Source organism: Salvelinus sp. IW2-2015, linkage group LG1 (assembly GCF_002910315.2).
Source record: "Salvelinus sp. IW2-2015 linkage group LG1, ASM291031v2, whole genome shotgun sequence".
Lineage (NCBI taxonomy): Eukaryota > Metazoa > Chordata > Actinopteri > Salmoniformes > Salmonidae > Salvelinus > Salvelinus sp. IW2-2015.
The window spans coordinates 9,999,397-10,015,537 of NC_036838.1; the positions used below are offsets into that span (position 1 = coordinate 9,999,397).

Below are 16,141 nucleotides of genomic sequence, written 5' to 3' on the forward strand. Positions count from 1 at the left end.
GCTGCTCATTACTTCCCCCCCAGCGCTACTGACCACACTCCCAAGCCTGCTCATTACTCCCCCAGCCTACTGACCACACTCCCAAGCGCTGCTCATTACTCCCCCAGCCTACTGACCACACTCCCAAGCCTGCTCATGACTCCCCCGGCCTACTGACCACACTCCCAAGCCTGCTCATTACTCCCCCAGCCTACTGACCCCACTCCCAAGCCTGCTCATTGACTCCCCCAGCCTACTGACCCCACTCCCAAGCCTGCTCATGACTCCCCCAGCCTACTGACCCACTCCCAAGCCTGCTCATGACTCCCCCAGCCTACTGACCACACTCCCAAGCCTGCTCATTACTCCCCCAGCCTACTGACCCCACTCCCAAGCCTGCTCATTGACTCCCCCAGCCTACTGACCCCACTCCCAAGCCTGCTCATTACTCCCCCAGCCTACTGACACACTCCCAAGCCTGCTCATGACTCCCCAGCCTACTGACCCCACTCCCAAGCCTGCTCATTACTCCCCCAGCCTACTGACCCCACTCCCAAGTCTGCTCATTACTCCCCCAGCCTACTGACCCCACTCCCAAGCCTGCTCATGACTCCCCCAGCTACCGACTCACTCCCAAGCCTGCTCATACTCCCCCAGCCTACTGACCCCACTCCCAAGCCTGCTCATGACTCCCCCAGCCTACCTGACCCACTCCCAAGCCTGCTCATGACTCCCCCAGCCTACTGACCCACTCCCAAGCCTGCTCATGACTCCCCCAGCCTACTGACCCCACTCCCAAGCCTGCTCATTGACTCCCCAGCCTACTGACCACACTCCCAAGCCTGGCTCATGACTCCCCCAGCCTACTGACCCACTCCCAAGCCTGCTCATTACTCCCCCAGCCTACTGACCCCACTCCCAAGCCTGCTCATTACTCCCCCAGCCTACTGCACTACACTCCCAAGCCTGCTCATGACTCCCCCAGCCTACTGACCCCCACTCCCAAGCCTGCTCATTACTCCCCCAGCCTACTGACCCCACTCCCAAGCTGCTCATTACTCCCCCAGCCTACTGACCCCACTCCCAAGCCTGCTCATGACTCCCCCAGCCTACTGCACTACACTCCCAAGCCTGCTCATGACTCCCCCAGCCTACTGACCCCACTCCCAAGCCTGCTCATACTCCCCCAGCCTTACTGACCCCACTCCCAAAGCCTGCTCATGACTCCCCCAGCCTACGACCCCACTCCCAAGCCTGCTCATGACTCCCCCCAGCCTACTGACCCCACTCCCAAGCCTGCTCATTACTCCCCCAGCCTACTGACCCCACTCCCAAGCCTGCTCATGACTCCCCCAGCCTACTGACCACACTCCCAAGCCTGCTCATGACTCCCCCAGCCTACTGACCACTCCTTATCATAACCCCAAAACTCCATTGTTGATGTGTATGTCGTCATAGGAGACGTTGTAAACAACTGATGTATTCAAATGATGTTTTAAAGTTCTGAGTTGCTCTGATGGAATGTAAGTAATCGTGTACTACAAATATTATTGGTCACGTGCTATTTACATGTGAATTTCATTGGAAGCATTTGCTCATGAACTTTTTTGTTGGTTGCCATTCTTGGATGTGCATCTAACACAGTTTGGCATTAAATTATGACTGTAAGGACAACCAGGCAAGGTCCACGCCAGGAAGGCCCAGAAAGAAAAATACATTGAGAATCAAGATGAAAGTGGACATTTTAAGCCCTTTTCTAGACCTGTACATGCCTCATGTACAAGTTTTTGATTTGTCAACCGTACATGATACAAGACAGCGTCTTGTCATTGTGCTCCAAAATATTCATTAGAATGAATGTGAACAATTGTATTTCAGAATCGAGACATACTCCATATTTTAGAGCACACTATAATGAGTGTAATTGCATCACGATGTTGGCATCGTGTACAGTTCATGGATCATAAGGTCTTACAGGAGGCATGTATAGGTCTAAAAAGGGCATAAAATATACACTTTAATCATAATTTTAAAAAATAATTGTGATTTAAAAAAAAAAAAAAGTACGTCAAACATTCCTCCCAATGCAGTTCCTGTGAGAATTGCCAGAACAATCTGAAATACTAGAAATGTTATTGGCCCTTTCTGGGGTGGATTTTCCCACAAGTAAGACATTTGTTTGTTTAAGAATTTCCCTACCAGACCACTGTTTGCGTATATCACTATATACCTTGATAAGATTTGACACTTTATTACCTGCCCAAGTTAACCCTCATCTCCCTCTGTCTCTGACTCCCCAGTCTATATGCGAAGGCTTTAAGGAAGCAGTCCAGTACGTCCTGCCCCGGTTGCTCCTCACGCCGGTCTATCATTGTCTCCACTATTTCGAGATCTTAAAGGTAAGCGTGTATGAGGATTCCTAATGCGGAGCATGGCACTTGCATTGCCAGGATTGTGGGTTTCGATTCCCAGGGCCACCCATACGTAAAATGTATGCACGCTGGACTGGAAATCGCTTTGGATGAAAGAGTCTGCTAAATGGCATATATTATAACGTTTAATAATAATAATAGTGTATTAGCGAAGGTACTGTATATGGATCAGAATGCCTTGGATGGATGCAGGGGGATGGTTTGTCCCCGACGATGATCCACCAGCCACAGTGGATGTGGAATCTCAATGTTTTTCTTTTCTTTTTTTTCTTAACGTAATGCAGTTCAAAACGACAACAAAGGGGTCGCGGCTAAGGGATGGGGCAGGAGAAATGTAACCACTCTCAAATTCATAGACGGACCTATGGATTCAAGGACGTGAGATCAACATGATCGTTCCTAACCGTGTTTTGAGGCTGTATAGTGTTTGTTTACAAACAATGGAGTGCAACAAGTTTATATTTCGGTTTCTGATAGGGTACGACAGTTGAACTAAGCGCATGAGGCATTTATTTTTTATTTTTAAAGAATTAATGGGTATATGTCATTCATTTAAAAGTTAAAAAATGAATGTATCAATTGCAGATTGCCCCTTAGGAGGTTCCACACTCCTCCTCGTATTGTTTAACTTATTCAGACAGGTTTGAAGTCAGAGAAGGGAGAGTAGGTGGGAGGGACACGGGAGGAAGGGAGGATGCGGCGATTGGTCTCTGGTGGGTAGTCGTGCGTGTGTTTAGAGCAGAAAGGGTTACCGCTGGACCACATGATAAAAGTCACAAGGACATGAACCATGTGCCCCCTCTGGGAGAGCCTTAGTGGCGGGCTCCTTGTTCACACTTAGGCCTAGATTTGGCCCACACAGTCCTTATTCTCCCCTAAGCCTCTTTCCAGCAAGCCATGGAAGTGGCGGCTGCCCCGGAGAGGGCTAAATCGGCGATTTTTTTTTTCTTTCTACCCCTAGCTTACTTGCTGCGAGTCCACGGTAAAGGGAAAGTGGGTGTGGAGAGGAGTCTCTTTCTGCCTTGTCCTCAGATGGCATAGCCAAAGGGACAGCCATAGGATGCAAACACATGGGTCATGCAACTCCGTGGAAGGTTAGTTCCACTCCGCTGGCACATAGTAGAACACTCCTTCCACGTCGTTCATGGTTTCCCATAGAACGCATAGCCACTCATTGATTATCCTTTACATGTCATGCGTTTGCACAGGTATACAAGACTATATCAGACCATGGGGCTCCCGAGTGGCGCAGCGGTCTAAGGCACTGCATCTCAGTGTAAGAGGTGTCACTACAGTCCCTGGTTTGAATCCAGGCTGCTCAACCACATCCGGCCGTGATTGGGAGTCCCATAGGGCGGCGCACAATTGGCACAGCGTCGTCCAGTTTTGGCCGGGAGTAGGCCGTCATTGTAAATAAGAATTAGTTCTTAACTGACTTGCCTAGTTAAATAAAAAAATATATAATAATAATATAGACACTGTTGCTACAGATGCAAAAGGTAGGGCTTTCTGTACTTTAACCACAGCATGCTAGCTACCTTATTAGTTTAGAGACTTGGATAAAACTGCAAAGAAGATGACATGGTTTAAGGATAGAGAGAGGAAAAACTGACGGTTACTTTATGTCCGCTCACCTAAACACATTTGGCTACCAGAGCCATGTACGTCTATATATGGCTTATACATTGCATTCAGAAAGTATTCAGACCCCTTGACTTTTTACACATTTTGTTACGTTACAGCCTTATTCTAAAATGGATTAAATCGTTTTTTCCCCCCTCATCAATCTACACACAATACCCCATAATGACTATTCAGACCCTTTACTCAGTACTTTGATGATGCACCTTTGTCAGCAATTACAACCTTGAGTCTTCTTGGGTATGAGGCTACAAGCTTGGCACACCTGTATTTGGGGAGTTTCTCCCATTCTTCTTTGCAAATCTTCTCCAGCTCTGTCAGGTTGGATGGGGAGCGTCACTGCACAGCTATTTTCAGGTCTTTCCAGAGATGTTCGATTGGGTTCAAGTCCGGGCTCTGACTGGACCACTGAAGGAGATTCAGAGATTTGTCCCGAAGCCACTCCTGTGTTGTCGTGGCTGTGTGCTCAGGGTCATTGTCCTGTTGGAAGGTGAACTTTCACCCCAGTCTGGGATCCTGAGCGCTCTGGAGCAGGTTTTCATCAAGGATCTCTCTGTACTTTGCTCCATTCATCTTTCTCTCAATCCTGACTAGTCTCACAGTCCCTGCCGCTGAACCCCACCATGCTTCACCTTAGGGACCGTGCCAGGTTTCTGCCAGACATGGTGCTTGGCATTCAGGCCAAATAGTTCAATCGTGGTTTCATCAGACCAGAATTGTTTCTCATGGTTTGAGTTTTTTTAAGTCCAAGCGGGCTGTCATGTGCCTTTTTACTGAGGAGTGGCTTCCGTCTGGCCACTCTAACATAAAGGTCAGATTGGTGGAGGGCTACAGATATGGTTGTCCTTCTGGAAGATTCTCCCATCTCCACAGAGGAACTCTGGAGCTTTGTCAGAGTGACCAGGCCCTTCTCCCCCGATTGCTCAGTTTGGCTGGGCGGCCAGCTCTAGGAAGAGTCTTGGTGGTTCCAAACTTCTTTCATTTAAGACTGATGGATGCCACTGTGTTCTTGGGGATCTTCAATGATGCAGTAATTGTTGGGTACCCTTCCCCAGATCTGTGCCTCAACACAATCCTGTCTCGGAGCTCTACAGACAATTCCTTCGACCTCCTGGCTTGGTTTTTGCTCTGACATGCATTGTGAACGGTGGGACCTTATATAGACAGGTGTGTGCCTTTCCAAATCATGTCCAATCAATTGAATTTACCACAGGTGGACTCCAAGTTGTAGAAACATCTCAAGGATGATCAATGGAAACAGGATACACCTGAGCTCAATTTCAAATCTCATAGCAAAAGGGTCTGAATAATAAGGTATTTCTGTTTTTAGTTTTTTTTATATATACATTTGTTAAAGTTTCTAAAAACCTGTTTTCACTTTGTCATTATGGGGTATTGTGTGTAGATTGATGAGGGGAATATTTTATCAATTTTAGAATAAGGCTGTAAAAAAAATCAAGGGGTCTGAAAAATCGAATGCAGTCGTGGCCAAAGGTTTTGAGAATGACACAAATATAAAATTTCACAAAGTCTGCTGCCTCAGTTTGTATGATGGCGATTTGCATATACTCCAGAATGTTCAGATGAATTGCAATTAATTGCAAAGTCCCTCTTTGCCATGCAAATGAACTGAATCCCCCCCCAAAAAATCCACTGCATTTCAGCCCTGCCACAAAAGGACCAGCTGACATCATGTCAGTAATTATCTCGTTAACACAGGTGTGAGTGTTGACGAGGACAAGGCTGGAGATCACTCTGTCATGCTGATTGAGTTCGAATAACATACTGGAAGCTTCAAAAGGAGGGTGGTGCATGGAATCATTGTTCTTCCTCTTGCAACCATGGTTACCTGCAAGGAAACACGTGCCGTCAACATTGCTTTGCACAAAAATGGCTTCACAGGCAATGATATTGCAGCCAGTAAGATTGCACCTAAATCAACCATTTATCAGATCTTCAAGGAGAGCGGTTCAATTGTTGTGAAGAAGGCTTCAGGGCACCCAAGAAAGTCCAGCAAGCGCCAGGACCGTCTCCTAAAGTTGATTCAGCTGCGGGATCGGGGCACCACCAGTACAGAGCTTGCTACAGAATGGTAGCAGGAAGGTGTGAGTGCATCTGCACGCACAGTGAGGCAAAGACTTTTTGGAGGATGACCTGGTGTCAAGAAGGGCAGCAAAGAAGCCACTTCTCTCCAGAAAAAAACATCAGGGACAGACTGATATTTTGCAGAAGGTACAGGGATTGGACTGCTGAGGACTGGGGTAAAGTCATTTTCTCTGATTAATCCCCTTTCCGATTGTTTGGGGTATCTGGAAAAAAGCTTGTCCGGAGAAGACAATGTGAGCGCTACCATCAGTCCTGTGTCATGCCAACAGTAAAGCATCCTGAGACCATTCATGTGTGGGGTTGCTTCTCAGCCAAGGGAGTGGGCTCACTCACAATTTTGCCTAAGAACACAGCCATGAATAAAGAATGGGACCAAAACATCCTCCGAGAGCAACTTCTCTCAACCATCCAGGAACAGTTTGGTGACGAACAATGCCTTTTCCAGTATGATGGAGCACCTTGCCATAAGGCAAAAGTGATAACTAAGTGGCTCGGGGAACAAAACATCAATATTTTGGTTCCATGGCCAGGAAACTCCCCTGGAGTTCATCCCATTGAGTTAATCCCATTGAGAACTTGTGGTCAATTTTCAAGAGGTGGGTGGACAAACAAAAACCCACAAATTCTGACAAACTCCAAGCATTGATTATGCAAGAATGGGCTGCCATCAGTCAGGATGTGGCCCAGAAGTTAATTGACAGCATGCCAGGGTGGATTGCAGAGGTCTTGAAAAAGAAGGGTCAACACTGCAAATATTGACTCTTTGCATCAACTTCATGTAATTGTCAATAAAAACCATTGAGACTTATGAAATGCTTGTAATTATACGTCAGTATTCCATAGTAACATCTGACAAAAATATCTAAAGACACTGAAGCAGCAAACTTTGTGTCATTCTCAACTTTTGGCCACGACTGTATATATAAAGGAGGGAGAGACTTGCGTGGTATTTCCCAAAGGGTCATGTGGTGTTAGTTCAATGTTGGTAGCCATTTTGTTCCTTGGTCATCGCTCAAGAAAGTAAGAATTAAGGGGAAACACTGGAGTTGAGGGGGTTGGGAATGAGAGAATGATGGAGAGATTTTTTTTTTTTCCTCAGCCGTAATCTCGCTCATGAGTTTGGCCTTATACCGCATCCTGATCCTTCGCTAGACTCCCCCTACCAGCGAAACCACCTGATCCAACATTTTATTCTCTACCCCTCTTTCTCTGCCCCATCCCCTCTCCCCCCCTCCTTTCCACAGCAACTAGAGGAGAAAAGTGAGGACGAGGAGGACAAAGAGTGTCTGAAACAGGCCATCACGGCGCTGCTCAATCTGCAGAGTAGCATGGAGAGGATCTGCTCCAAGAACATGGCCAAGAGGAGGCTGAGGTAGGCAGGGGAGCGCCAACTTACAATCCCTCCTGGTCCATCCACACCTGGTTCTGTTTACCCAAGAAGATACAAAGCTAGCTCTGTCACACACAGTACATATGCACACACAATAATAGAAATCCACAAGCAAAATATGGAAAGATAACTCACACACACATAATGGCACAGACCAGACAAGCACCAAAAGGTGGATATGTCTCATATGTGCACTATATATGCTCAGAGGCGTTAACACTTGCACAGCAAAATACACACCTCACAATAGACACCCACACGAACACACACACAGCAATTCATACTACTGCCTCATTGGTGTACTCCTCCCATCCTCTGCACACCCCCCACCCTAAGCTCAGTTCTGAGTTTCCCTCTGGACCTAAAATAGACTCGTGGAGGGAGAGGGTTGGAGGGGGGCTCGCCACTGTGTTGTCGGAGGGAAGTTGTGTCAGGATTTGGGCTGTCCTGTTCTGCTATTATTGTTCCCGGCTTTGAGGGAAAAAAAGGTGAGAATTTGAAAGGGGGGAGAAAAAAACATAATTCCCTTGCTTTCGACAGTGGACTTTAGCATCCAAACCTTGCGGACCATTTTTATCTCCATCCCTCCTTTTTTTTTTATTGGTGAAGAAAACAGGGTGTTTTTTTGGTTACATGCGGTTGTCACTCGTTATTTACTTGAGTGGAGGACATAGGGTATAAACAAGAAGAAGATTACCCCTTTGCTGCTCTTTTTAAGTAGTTTTTTTGTTTATTTTTCATGGGGAAAGGATGGCTTATCTTACGGTATGTCTTTGCACCCCATACTTTGGCGGGAACGTGGGGATGGCGACACACATAGGAGGCTAAAATGGACGTTCCGAGAGGACACACTGAGTTGGGGTACCCGACAAGGGTTACCTTTATTGACTTTGGCCGTTTCGCTACACCTTTCCTGTCTCTAGGGGTCTTTTGTATTTCGAGAGCCAGAACAAAGAACAACCCAAGAGCTCTGTCACAGCCATTTGAATTATGCCTGCTCTTTCGCAAGCTTGCTGTTCATTAGGAAAAACGTAATAAGCTCTTTGTCGCCAATGCTCTGGCAAGGTCCATCGCTGCCTGGGATAAATGATAGTTTGATAATGATGCTCATTATAATGTTTTGCTTTAATTAACTACATGATTCAATTCATTGCAAGACTGCTAGTTTAAAGATGAATGTAAATGCATGTCAAATATAACCTCTTTGATCAGACTTGAGAGTAGGCAAAGTTGACAGTTTCTTTCTGTGTATAGTTTTTTGAGTTTCACACTTAATGGACTGGGAAATGGAAATTGTCGTTTCTGGGGCGAGTTTTGTGTGTAGTCTATCCCTTGCCCTTCAGAGGTGCCCCTTGTCTCTCAGCGAAGCTAATTCGGGCCAGGTGAAAGTCATCCTGTACTTTGAGGTGCTGGTATGAAGACAAGCGCGAGTGAGTTGGCTTCGCCTGCCTCCCCCTCCTCTCAGGAGCGCTGATGCAAGTCGTCTTGCTTCCACGAAAAACAAAGTAAGCCCTCCCAAGATTGTTTACAAGTAGTTTTAGTTCAGACGCACTGTACTAGCTAGCGGGTGTTAAATCCTTGTTGATTTTTTTCCTAATCACCCTCTCACTCAATCAATTTGTAGAACCCCCCCCCAAAAAGGAAAATTGGGATATCTGAAATCAAGCCCCAGTGGCGCAATGCTGTTCGATTATTCTAAGTAGGTGGTTTTAGAAGTGATCATTGGAATTATTGCTCAGCTGATTTGTCATGAGCAGTACGGGTGAGGTTCTGGTGGGCCGCAGAGCTTTCTCGTCTTCTGTTTACTTAAGTTTTGTCATTCTGGTTTTGAAAGAGCACCGTATAGTGCTGGTTTTCACAGCAGTCTTTTTGTATTGAATTGCTGAAAGAGTTTTGAACTTACTCCTCACATGACCTAATTATTACAGGGGGCATGGTCCTTAATAATGAATAAATACTGAAAATAGACATTGGTATAATATGAGAATAAAGATTGATTATAACAGACTAGTCTACATTGTGGTCCTAAAAGAACTGAAATGAGAGATGCTCATTTTGAATATGATAGTCATACCATAGACCATATTAATGGTACGACGAACCAAAACAATATTTAAATAGTGTCTGGCTCAAAGAAATATAATCAGATGATCTTTATTCTTTTAGACTAATTCTATTCGTATGCACTTTCTCATTTGGTCCTCCAAGGCACCCTGTTAACCAATGGGTGTGGGCCCTTCCTCGGTAGACTACCGTTTTGTTGAACTGCTGGAATGGTGAGGAAGTTTAGTCAATTGGCCTGCTGGTCCACCAGTGTTGGGTGTAAACTGAAGGGGCATGCCTGACCAGCATACTGATATTGAATTACCTAATTGGTTCTGGTTAAGTTTAGGGTTATTGGTGTGGTTAAAGGAAAACTCCATCCAAAAACTTTTAGTATTTATTTCATTAGTCCGTTGTTGGATTGCTAACATGCAAAACATTTAGGGACTATATCAACAATGGACGAATGAAACAAAAACTAAAAGGTTGTTTTTGGGTGGAATTTTCCTTTAAGGTTAGGGTCAGTATTATAAACTCAGCAAAAAAAGAAACGTCCCTTTTTCAGGACCCTGTTTTTCAAAGATAATTCATTAAAATCCAAATAACTTCACAGATCTTCATTGTAAAGGGTTTAAACACTGTTTCCCATGCTTGCTCAATGAACCATAAACAATTAATGAACATGCACCTGTGGAACGGTCGTTAAGACACTAACAGCTTACAGACGGTAGGCAATTAAGGTCACAGTTATGAAAACTTAGGACACTAAAGAGGCCTTTCTACTGACTCTGAAAAACACCAAAATAAAGATGCCCAGGGTCCCTGCTCATCTGTGTGAACGGGCCTCAGGCATGCTGCAAGGAGGCATGAGGACTGCAGATGTGGCCAGGGCAATAAATTGCAATGTCCGTACTGTGAGACGCATAAGACCGCGCTACAGGGAGACGGGACAGACAGCTGATCGTCCTCGCAGTGGCAGACCACGTGTAACAACACCTGCACAGAACTGGTACATCTGAACATCACACCTGCGGGGACAGGTGCAGGATGACAACAACAACTGCCCGAGTTACACCAGGAATGCACAGTCCCTCCATCAGTGCTCAGACTGTCCGCAATAGGCTGAGAGAGGCTGGACTGAGGGCTTGTAGGCCTGTTGTAAGGCAGGTCTTCACCAGACATCACCGGCAACAATGTCACCTATGGGCACAAACCCACCGTCGCTGGACCAGACAGGWCTGGCAAAAAGTGCTTGTCACTGACGCGTCACGGTTTTGTCTCACCAGGTGTGATGGTCGTATTTGCGTTTATCGTAGAAGGAATGAGCGTTACACCGAGGCCTGTACTCTGGAGCGGGATCGATTTGGAGGTGGAGGGTCCGTCATGGTCTGGGGCAGTGTGTCACAGCATCATCGGACTGAGCTTGTTGTCATTGCAGGCAATCTCAACGGTGGTCGTTACATGGAAGACATCCTCCTCACTCATGTGGTACCCTTCCTGCAGGCTCATCCTGACATGACCCAATGCCACCAGCCATACTGCTCGTTCTGTGTGATTTCCTGCAAGACAGGAACGTCAGTGTGCTGCCGTGGCCAGCGAAGTTCCCGGATCTCAATCCCATTGAGCATGTCTGGGACCTGTTGGGTCGGAGGGTGAGGTCTAGGGCCATTCCCCCCCAGAAATGTCAGGGAACTTGCAAGTGCCTTGGTGGAAGAGTGGGGTAACATCTCACAGCAAGAACTGGCAAATCTGGTACAGTCCATGGAGGAGATGCACTGCAGTACTTAATGCAGCTGGTGGCCACACCAGATACTGACTGTTACTTTTGATTTTAGCCCCCCCCCCCCCCCCTTTGTTTACGGACACATTTTTCCATTTCTGCTCGTCACATGTCTGTGGAACGTGTTCAGTTTATGTCTCAGTTGTTGAATCTTATGTTCATACAAATATTTACACATTTTCAGAAAATAAACCCAGTTGACAGTGAGAGGACGTTTCTTTTTTTGCTGAGTTTAGTTATGGGTGGGGATGCCAGTCACGTCGCTCCCAGTGTTTTGTTAAGGAGATGTTATTTGTAGGAACCCCCTCCTGGACCAGGTTTAGTTGTACCGCTGCTTTAGCCACCCACACCGACCCTCCACTCAATCTCAGTCTCGCTGGCTTTGTTGACTTGTTTTCCATTGTCAATGTGCTGTGAACATCAGACCCACATTTCCCTTCCTCTCTTCTCCCCCTCTTTCCCTTTTTTCTCTCACATTATTTTTCTTACATTCAACTTTCTGTCATTTTATCTCTTTTTCATCTTTTCTTTCTCTCTCTCCTCAAACTCTTCGGCGGCACCAGCGAGTCGGCCTGCCGCTTCTACAGCCAGCAGATGAAGGGCAAGCACCTGGCCATCAAGAAGATGAACGAGATCCAGAAGAACATTGACGGCTGGGAGGGCAAGGACATCGGCCAGTGCTGCAACGAATTCATCATGGAGGGGACGCTGACACGCGTGGGCGCCAAGCACGAACGGCACATCTTCCTCTTCGACGGCCTGATGATCTGCTGCAAGTCCAACCACGGCCAGCCGCGCTTGCCTGGCGCCTCGTCCACCGCCGAGTACCGCCTCAAGGAGAAGTTCTTAATGCGCAAGGTTCAGATCAACGACAAGGACGACAAGGAGGGCGAGTACCGCCACGCCTTTGAGATCATCCTCAAAGACGGCAACAGCGTGGTGTTTGCCGCCAAGTCGGCCGAGGACAAGAATGGCTGGATGGCGGCGCTCATCTCACTGCAGTACCGCTCAACGCTGGAGCGCATGCTGGACTCGGCCATGCTACAGGAGGAGAAGGAGGAGCAAATGAGGCTTCCCGGGGCGGAGCTTTACCGGTTCGCCACGCCCGACTCTGAGGAGAACGTGGTGTTCGAGGAGAACGTGCAGTCCAAGTCGGGCATCCCCATCATCAAGGCGGGTACAGTGCTCAAGCTCATCGAAAGGCTCACCTTCCACATGTATGCAGGTGAGAAAAAGCACATGACACAGCAAAGGTTTCCTATGATGACCTGTTATGACCTTTTTGAAATGCGTGCCTTTTCCGTACAGTAGGCTATACAAATACCTCCCTCAGATGTGTGGAATAACAGTAGTTGCTAAATCCTAGTAGAGAACATCTCGCAGACCCTTTCCTATCGTAGAACAGGGGGAAGGGGCAGGGTTTTGGTTTTAGAGAGGAGGAGAATCCTGTGGAAAAAGTAGTCGGTAGGAGTCAAATTTGGTGTTCAACAACAGGTTTAAAGGTTTAACCCTTTACAGTCGTGGGATTTGGCCTATATGGATAGGGCTAAATTGAAATGTTTTTTACAGAAGTAATATGAAATGCATAAGCATAGTAGCAATTGAAAGGGAACAGTTTGGAGATTATGGGAACATTATTTGACCAAAGTTGAGGATACGACAGTTCACCTTTCACAAGACTGAATCCAAACATTACACTGTTGATTTTATGTGCGTTTTACCTTTACTGTACTTTTCGCTGCATTTGTTGATAAGGAAATCTGAAAATACTCTGGATACATTCAGTAACATGATAACAATATTCCGGGAAAATGTGGGGTAGGTGCAACATAAGACAAAAAAATTGTTTGAGTGAGAGGACCAACTGGTGTGCAGAGTTCCTAAGTAATTTCAATGCACTTTAATGACTCAAAGAAGAGTCTTCAACTATAAGATTTTTTTTTGCGTTCTCCTAGCTGAGCCGTTGAGCAACAAGAGCAAGCACACTTGCAGTTGTTTTGTTTGTAACACAGACATGCTTCGCCGCCAATTACTGTTCTTCATGCAATCCAAAAACAGCCCATTTTATAAATTGCAATCGGAGTCAGCTGGGCATCATGAAAGCTTGTTCTATTGCCAACATGACTAGCTAAGTTATAAAATGCTATCTTACGGTGTTAGGCTTTCACGGGGTAATTCAGAGAAACGGATCGGTATTTTGGTGCGCATAGAAAAGAGTCATGCTTTAGACTGTTAGGTTCTAATTGTTCAGAGTAAATAACTCACGGACACTAGAGAAGCTTAACCAAGTTTAATATCCCACTTAAGACACTCCTCCTTCTCTCCAATCCTTATTATTCCCTTCAGGGGATCTGACCTGACCTCAACCCCTCCTTCGCCTAATCCACAGATGTCCATCCGCTTCCCCTATAGCAATCTTTTGATCTCCTCCCATCCACCCAGCACATTCCACAGCCACTCTGTCTTTCTACAGATCTCGCTCCTTTATATACTCTGCGTCTGACCTATCATGTCTTTAACATCTCAATGTTCAACGTTTAGAATCCAACAAGACAAACAGGCTCATTCTGTTCAGAACAACCGAGGGTATGACACCATGTCATCTTGTAATTGTACATCAAACATAGTGATCATAAACGTTGACACTGCATGTTATTGTATAGCCACTGTTGTTCCAATTTAGGCGCTTAGCAGTGCCCGAATATGCCATTTTCAACCCGTATACAGGTACGAGTGTAAAGGGCTACAGGGAGCAGGAAGTAGACATGGGTCACATCTCAAATTGCTCCCTCTCCACATTTAATTTATTTGAAGTGAGAGAACTGGACAGGCAAAAGCGAATGCCAAGAAACCTAGATATTTTCTGTATCTTGTTAATTTTTGTCCTGACTACTAGGGCCTGGCCTCTTACTCCATTGTGCACCGCCATTGTTTGTGTTTATGCAAACTGCACTTGCCCAGTGCCTGGAGTGCCTGTTCCTGTTATCACCTTGTTGTTCTACACACAAAACCTTGAGCTTGAACCTTAAACATCAAAGACAAGATAGTGGAAGGCCTTCCCCCCACTTTCGTCATCCCCACATCCATTTATAGCTGTTTTCACACGGCTTGTAAATATTTGGCCACACTTGACGTCAGAACGCGGGATGTGATGACCTGCTTCGTTTCAGTGTCAGTTTAGCCCCAGATAACACAACGAGAACTGATAAAGAACAAAAAACAAGAAGACGAAGCCTATTTATCGTCACTTCGCCATTTTGTAAGTGACCGGTAGTAGCAGATCTTTCCTGCCTGTTTTTAGTGTTGTTGAGGTAATCACTTTGCAGACTTCAGTGGCACCTGAACTCCTTTAGTGATTCCTCACTAAAGCCCAAACAAAAAAAATACATTTTTTTTGGAATGTTCATGAAATGTAATCCATAATATAGTCCTTTTGGAGGAAGAATTGTTGACATATATTTGTATCTAGAAGTTGGCATATTTATGACATTTTGGCCTTACCCAGGCCTCCTTTAAGACTCCATAATGGTTCATCTGGAGGTGCTACAAAGCAAAAATGGATGTCATATGAAGCTTTACCACTTGCTCTGTAATACGAGTAGTATTTTAATAGTAAAAAATAATTATTTATTTAGTTCCCCTCTGGAACTTTGATATGCCCGTAGAATAGGCTATATTATGTTCAACAATATATGTTTTTAAGCAACTCAAACATTTCTTAATTCATATTTATATTAAAAAATGTATGAAAAAAAAGTGATTGAAACCAAAATACTACTCATATTACAGAGCAAGTGATAAAACTTCATAAGACACCAATGTTTGTTTAGTAGCACCTACAGATGAAACACTATGGAGTCTTAAAGGAGGCCTGGACGAGGCCAAAATATCAGAAAAATGCCAACATTGTATTGTAATGCCAACATAATATTGTATTAAATATTACTCAATTATGCTTTTTGACACATGACAACAATCCTTCAACCAAAGAACTATTTTATGGACTATATTTTGTGAAAATGTAAAAAAATCATGGTCTTTCTTTGTCTGGCGTTTCGTGAGCAATCGCTCTTAAGAAAGGCTGAATGACCCAGCACACACAGCAGGTTGTTAGACCATGGGATCTGTATTCTTCTCCACTGACGGGTGCCGTTGTACCTAACCAGATACAAGGCTGCGATTGGACTAATAAGCTCTTCATTAATTAAAAGTCATTGATGTCATTTTGGGGAAATAAATCACCAAATTCAATCGCTCAAAGTCCCAAGTGGATGTGGGCTCTGGTAATCCGGGGAGCAAAACATTTAGGCCAAGCGCTTTTGAAATTTGTTCTGTTTCTATGCATTGTTATGCAATGTCATGCAAACATACAGGTGTTGTATAAAATCCTCTTAAAGACACACGTTTTCCTTTGTTTCGCACGGAAGCCTTTCTGAACTCTTACACACGTTTGGGTTTCATCTCGTTTGTCTCTGGAAGTCTAGAGCAGTGTTTTTCAACTGTGGTAAGTGAGTACCCCCAGACTGTACACATTTTTGTTGACGCACACCTGATTCAACTCACCCAAGTGCTTGATCATTAGTTGACGAGTTGATTCAGGTGTGCTTGTCCTGGGCTACACCAAACCTGTGTGCTGTTGGGGAGTAGTGAAGGACTGGAGTTTAAAAAAACACTGGTCCAAGGTTAATGCAGCACAATACAAGGCCAGAAGAGAACATTCCTCTTATGGGTGGACTGTCCAGCTCACACCCCTGTGTAAACTTCCTCCCC

At 45.4% G+C, this 16,141-nt stretch overlaps 1 protein-coding gene across 1 annotated transcript in view; it reads left to right on the forward strand.

Moving 5' to 3' along the window:
• LOC111957031 (son of sevenless homolog 1) overlaps positions 1-16,141 on the forward strand; it is a gene marked incomplete at its 3' end in the record, with an annotated part of 70,857 nt that overhangs the window by 35,069 nt on the left and 19,647 nt on the right. Inside the window, exons 8-10 of the mRNA XM_023978114.3 lie at positions 2,280-2,378; positions 7,403-7,530; positions 11,935-12,596. Of these exons, the coding sequence (XP_023833882.2) occupies positions 2,280-2,378; positions 7,403-7,530; positions 11,935-12,596 (889 nt within the window). The remainder of the gene's footprint in view (positions 1-2,279; positions 2,379-7,402; positions 7,531-11,934; positions 12,597-16,141) is intronic.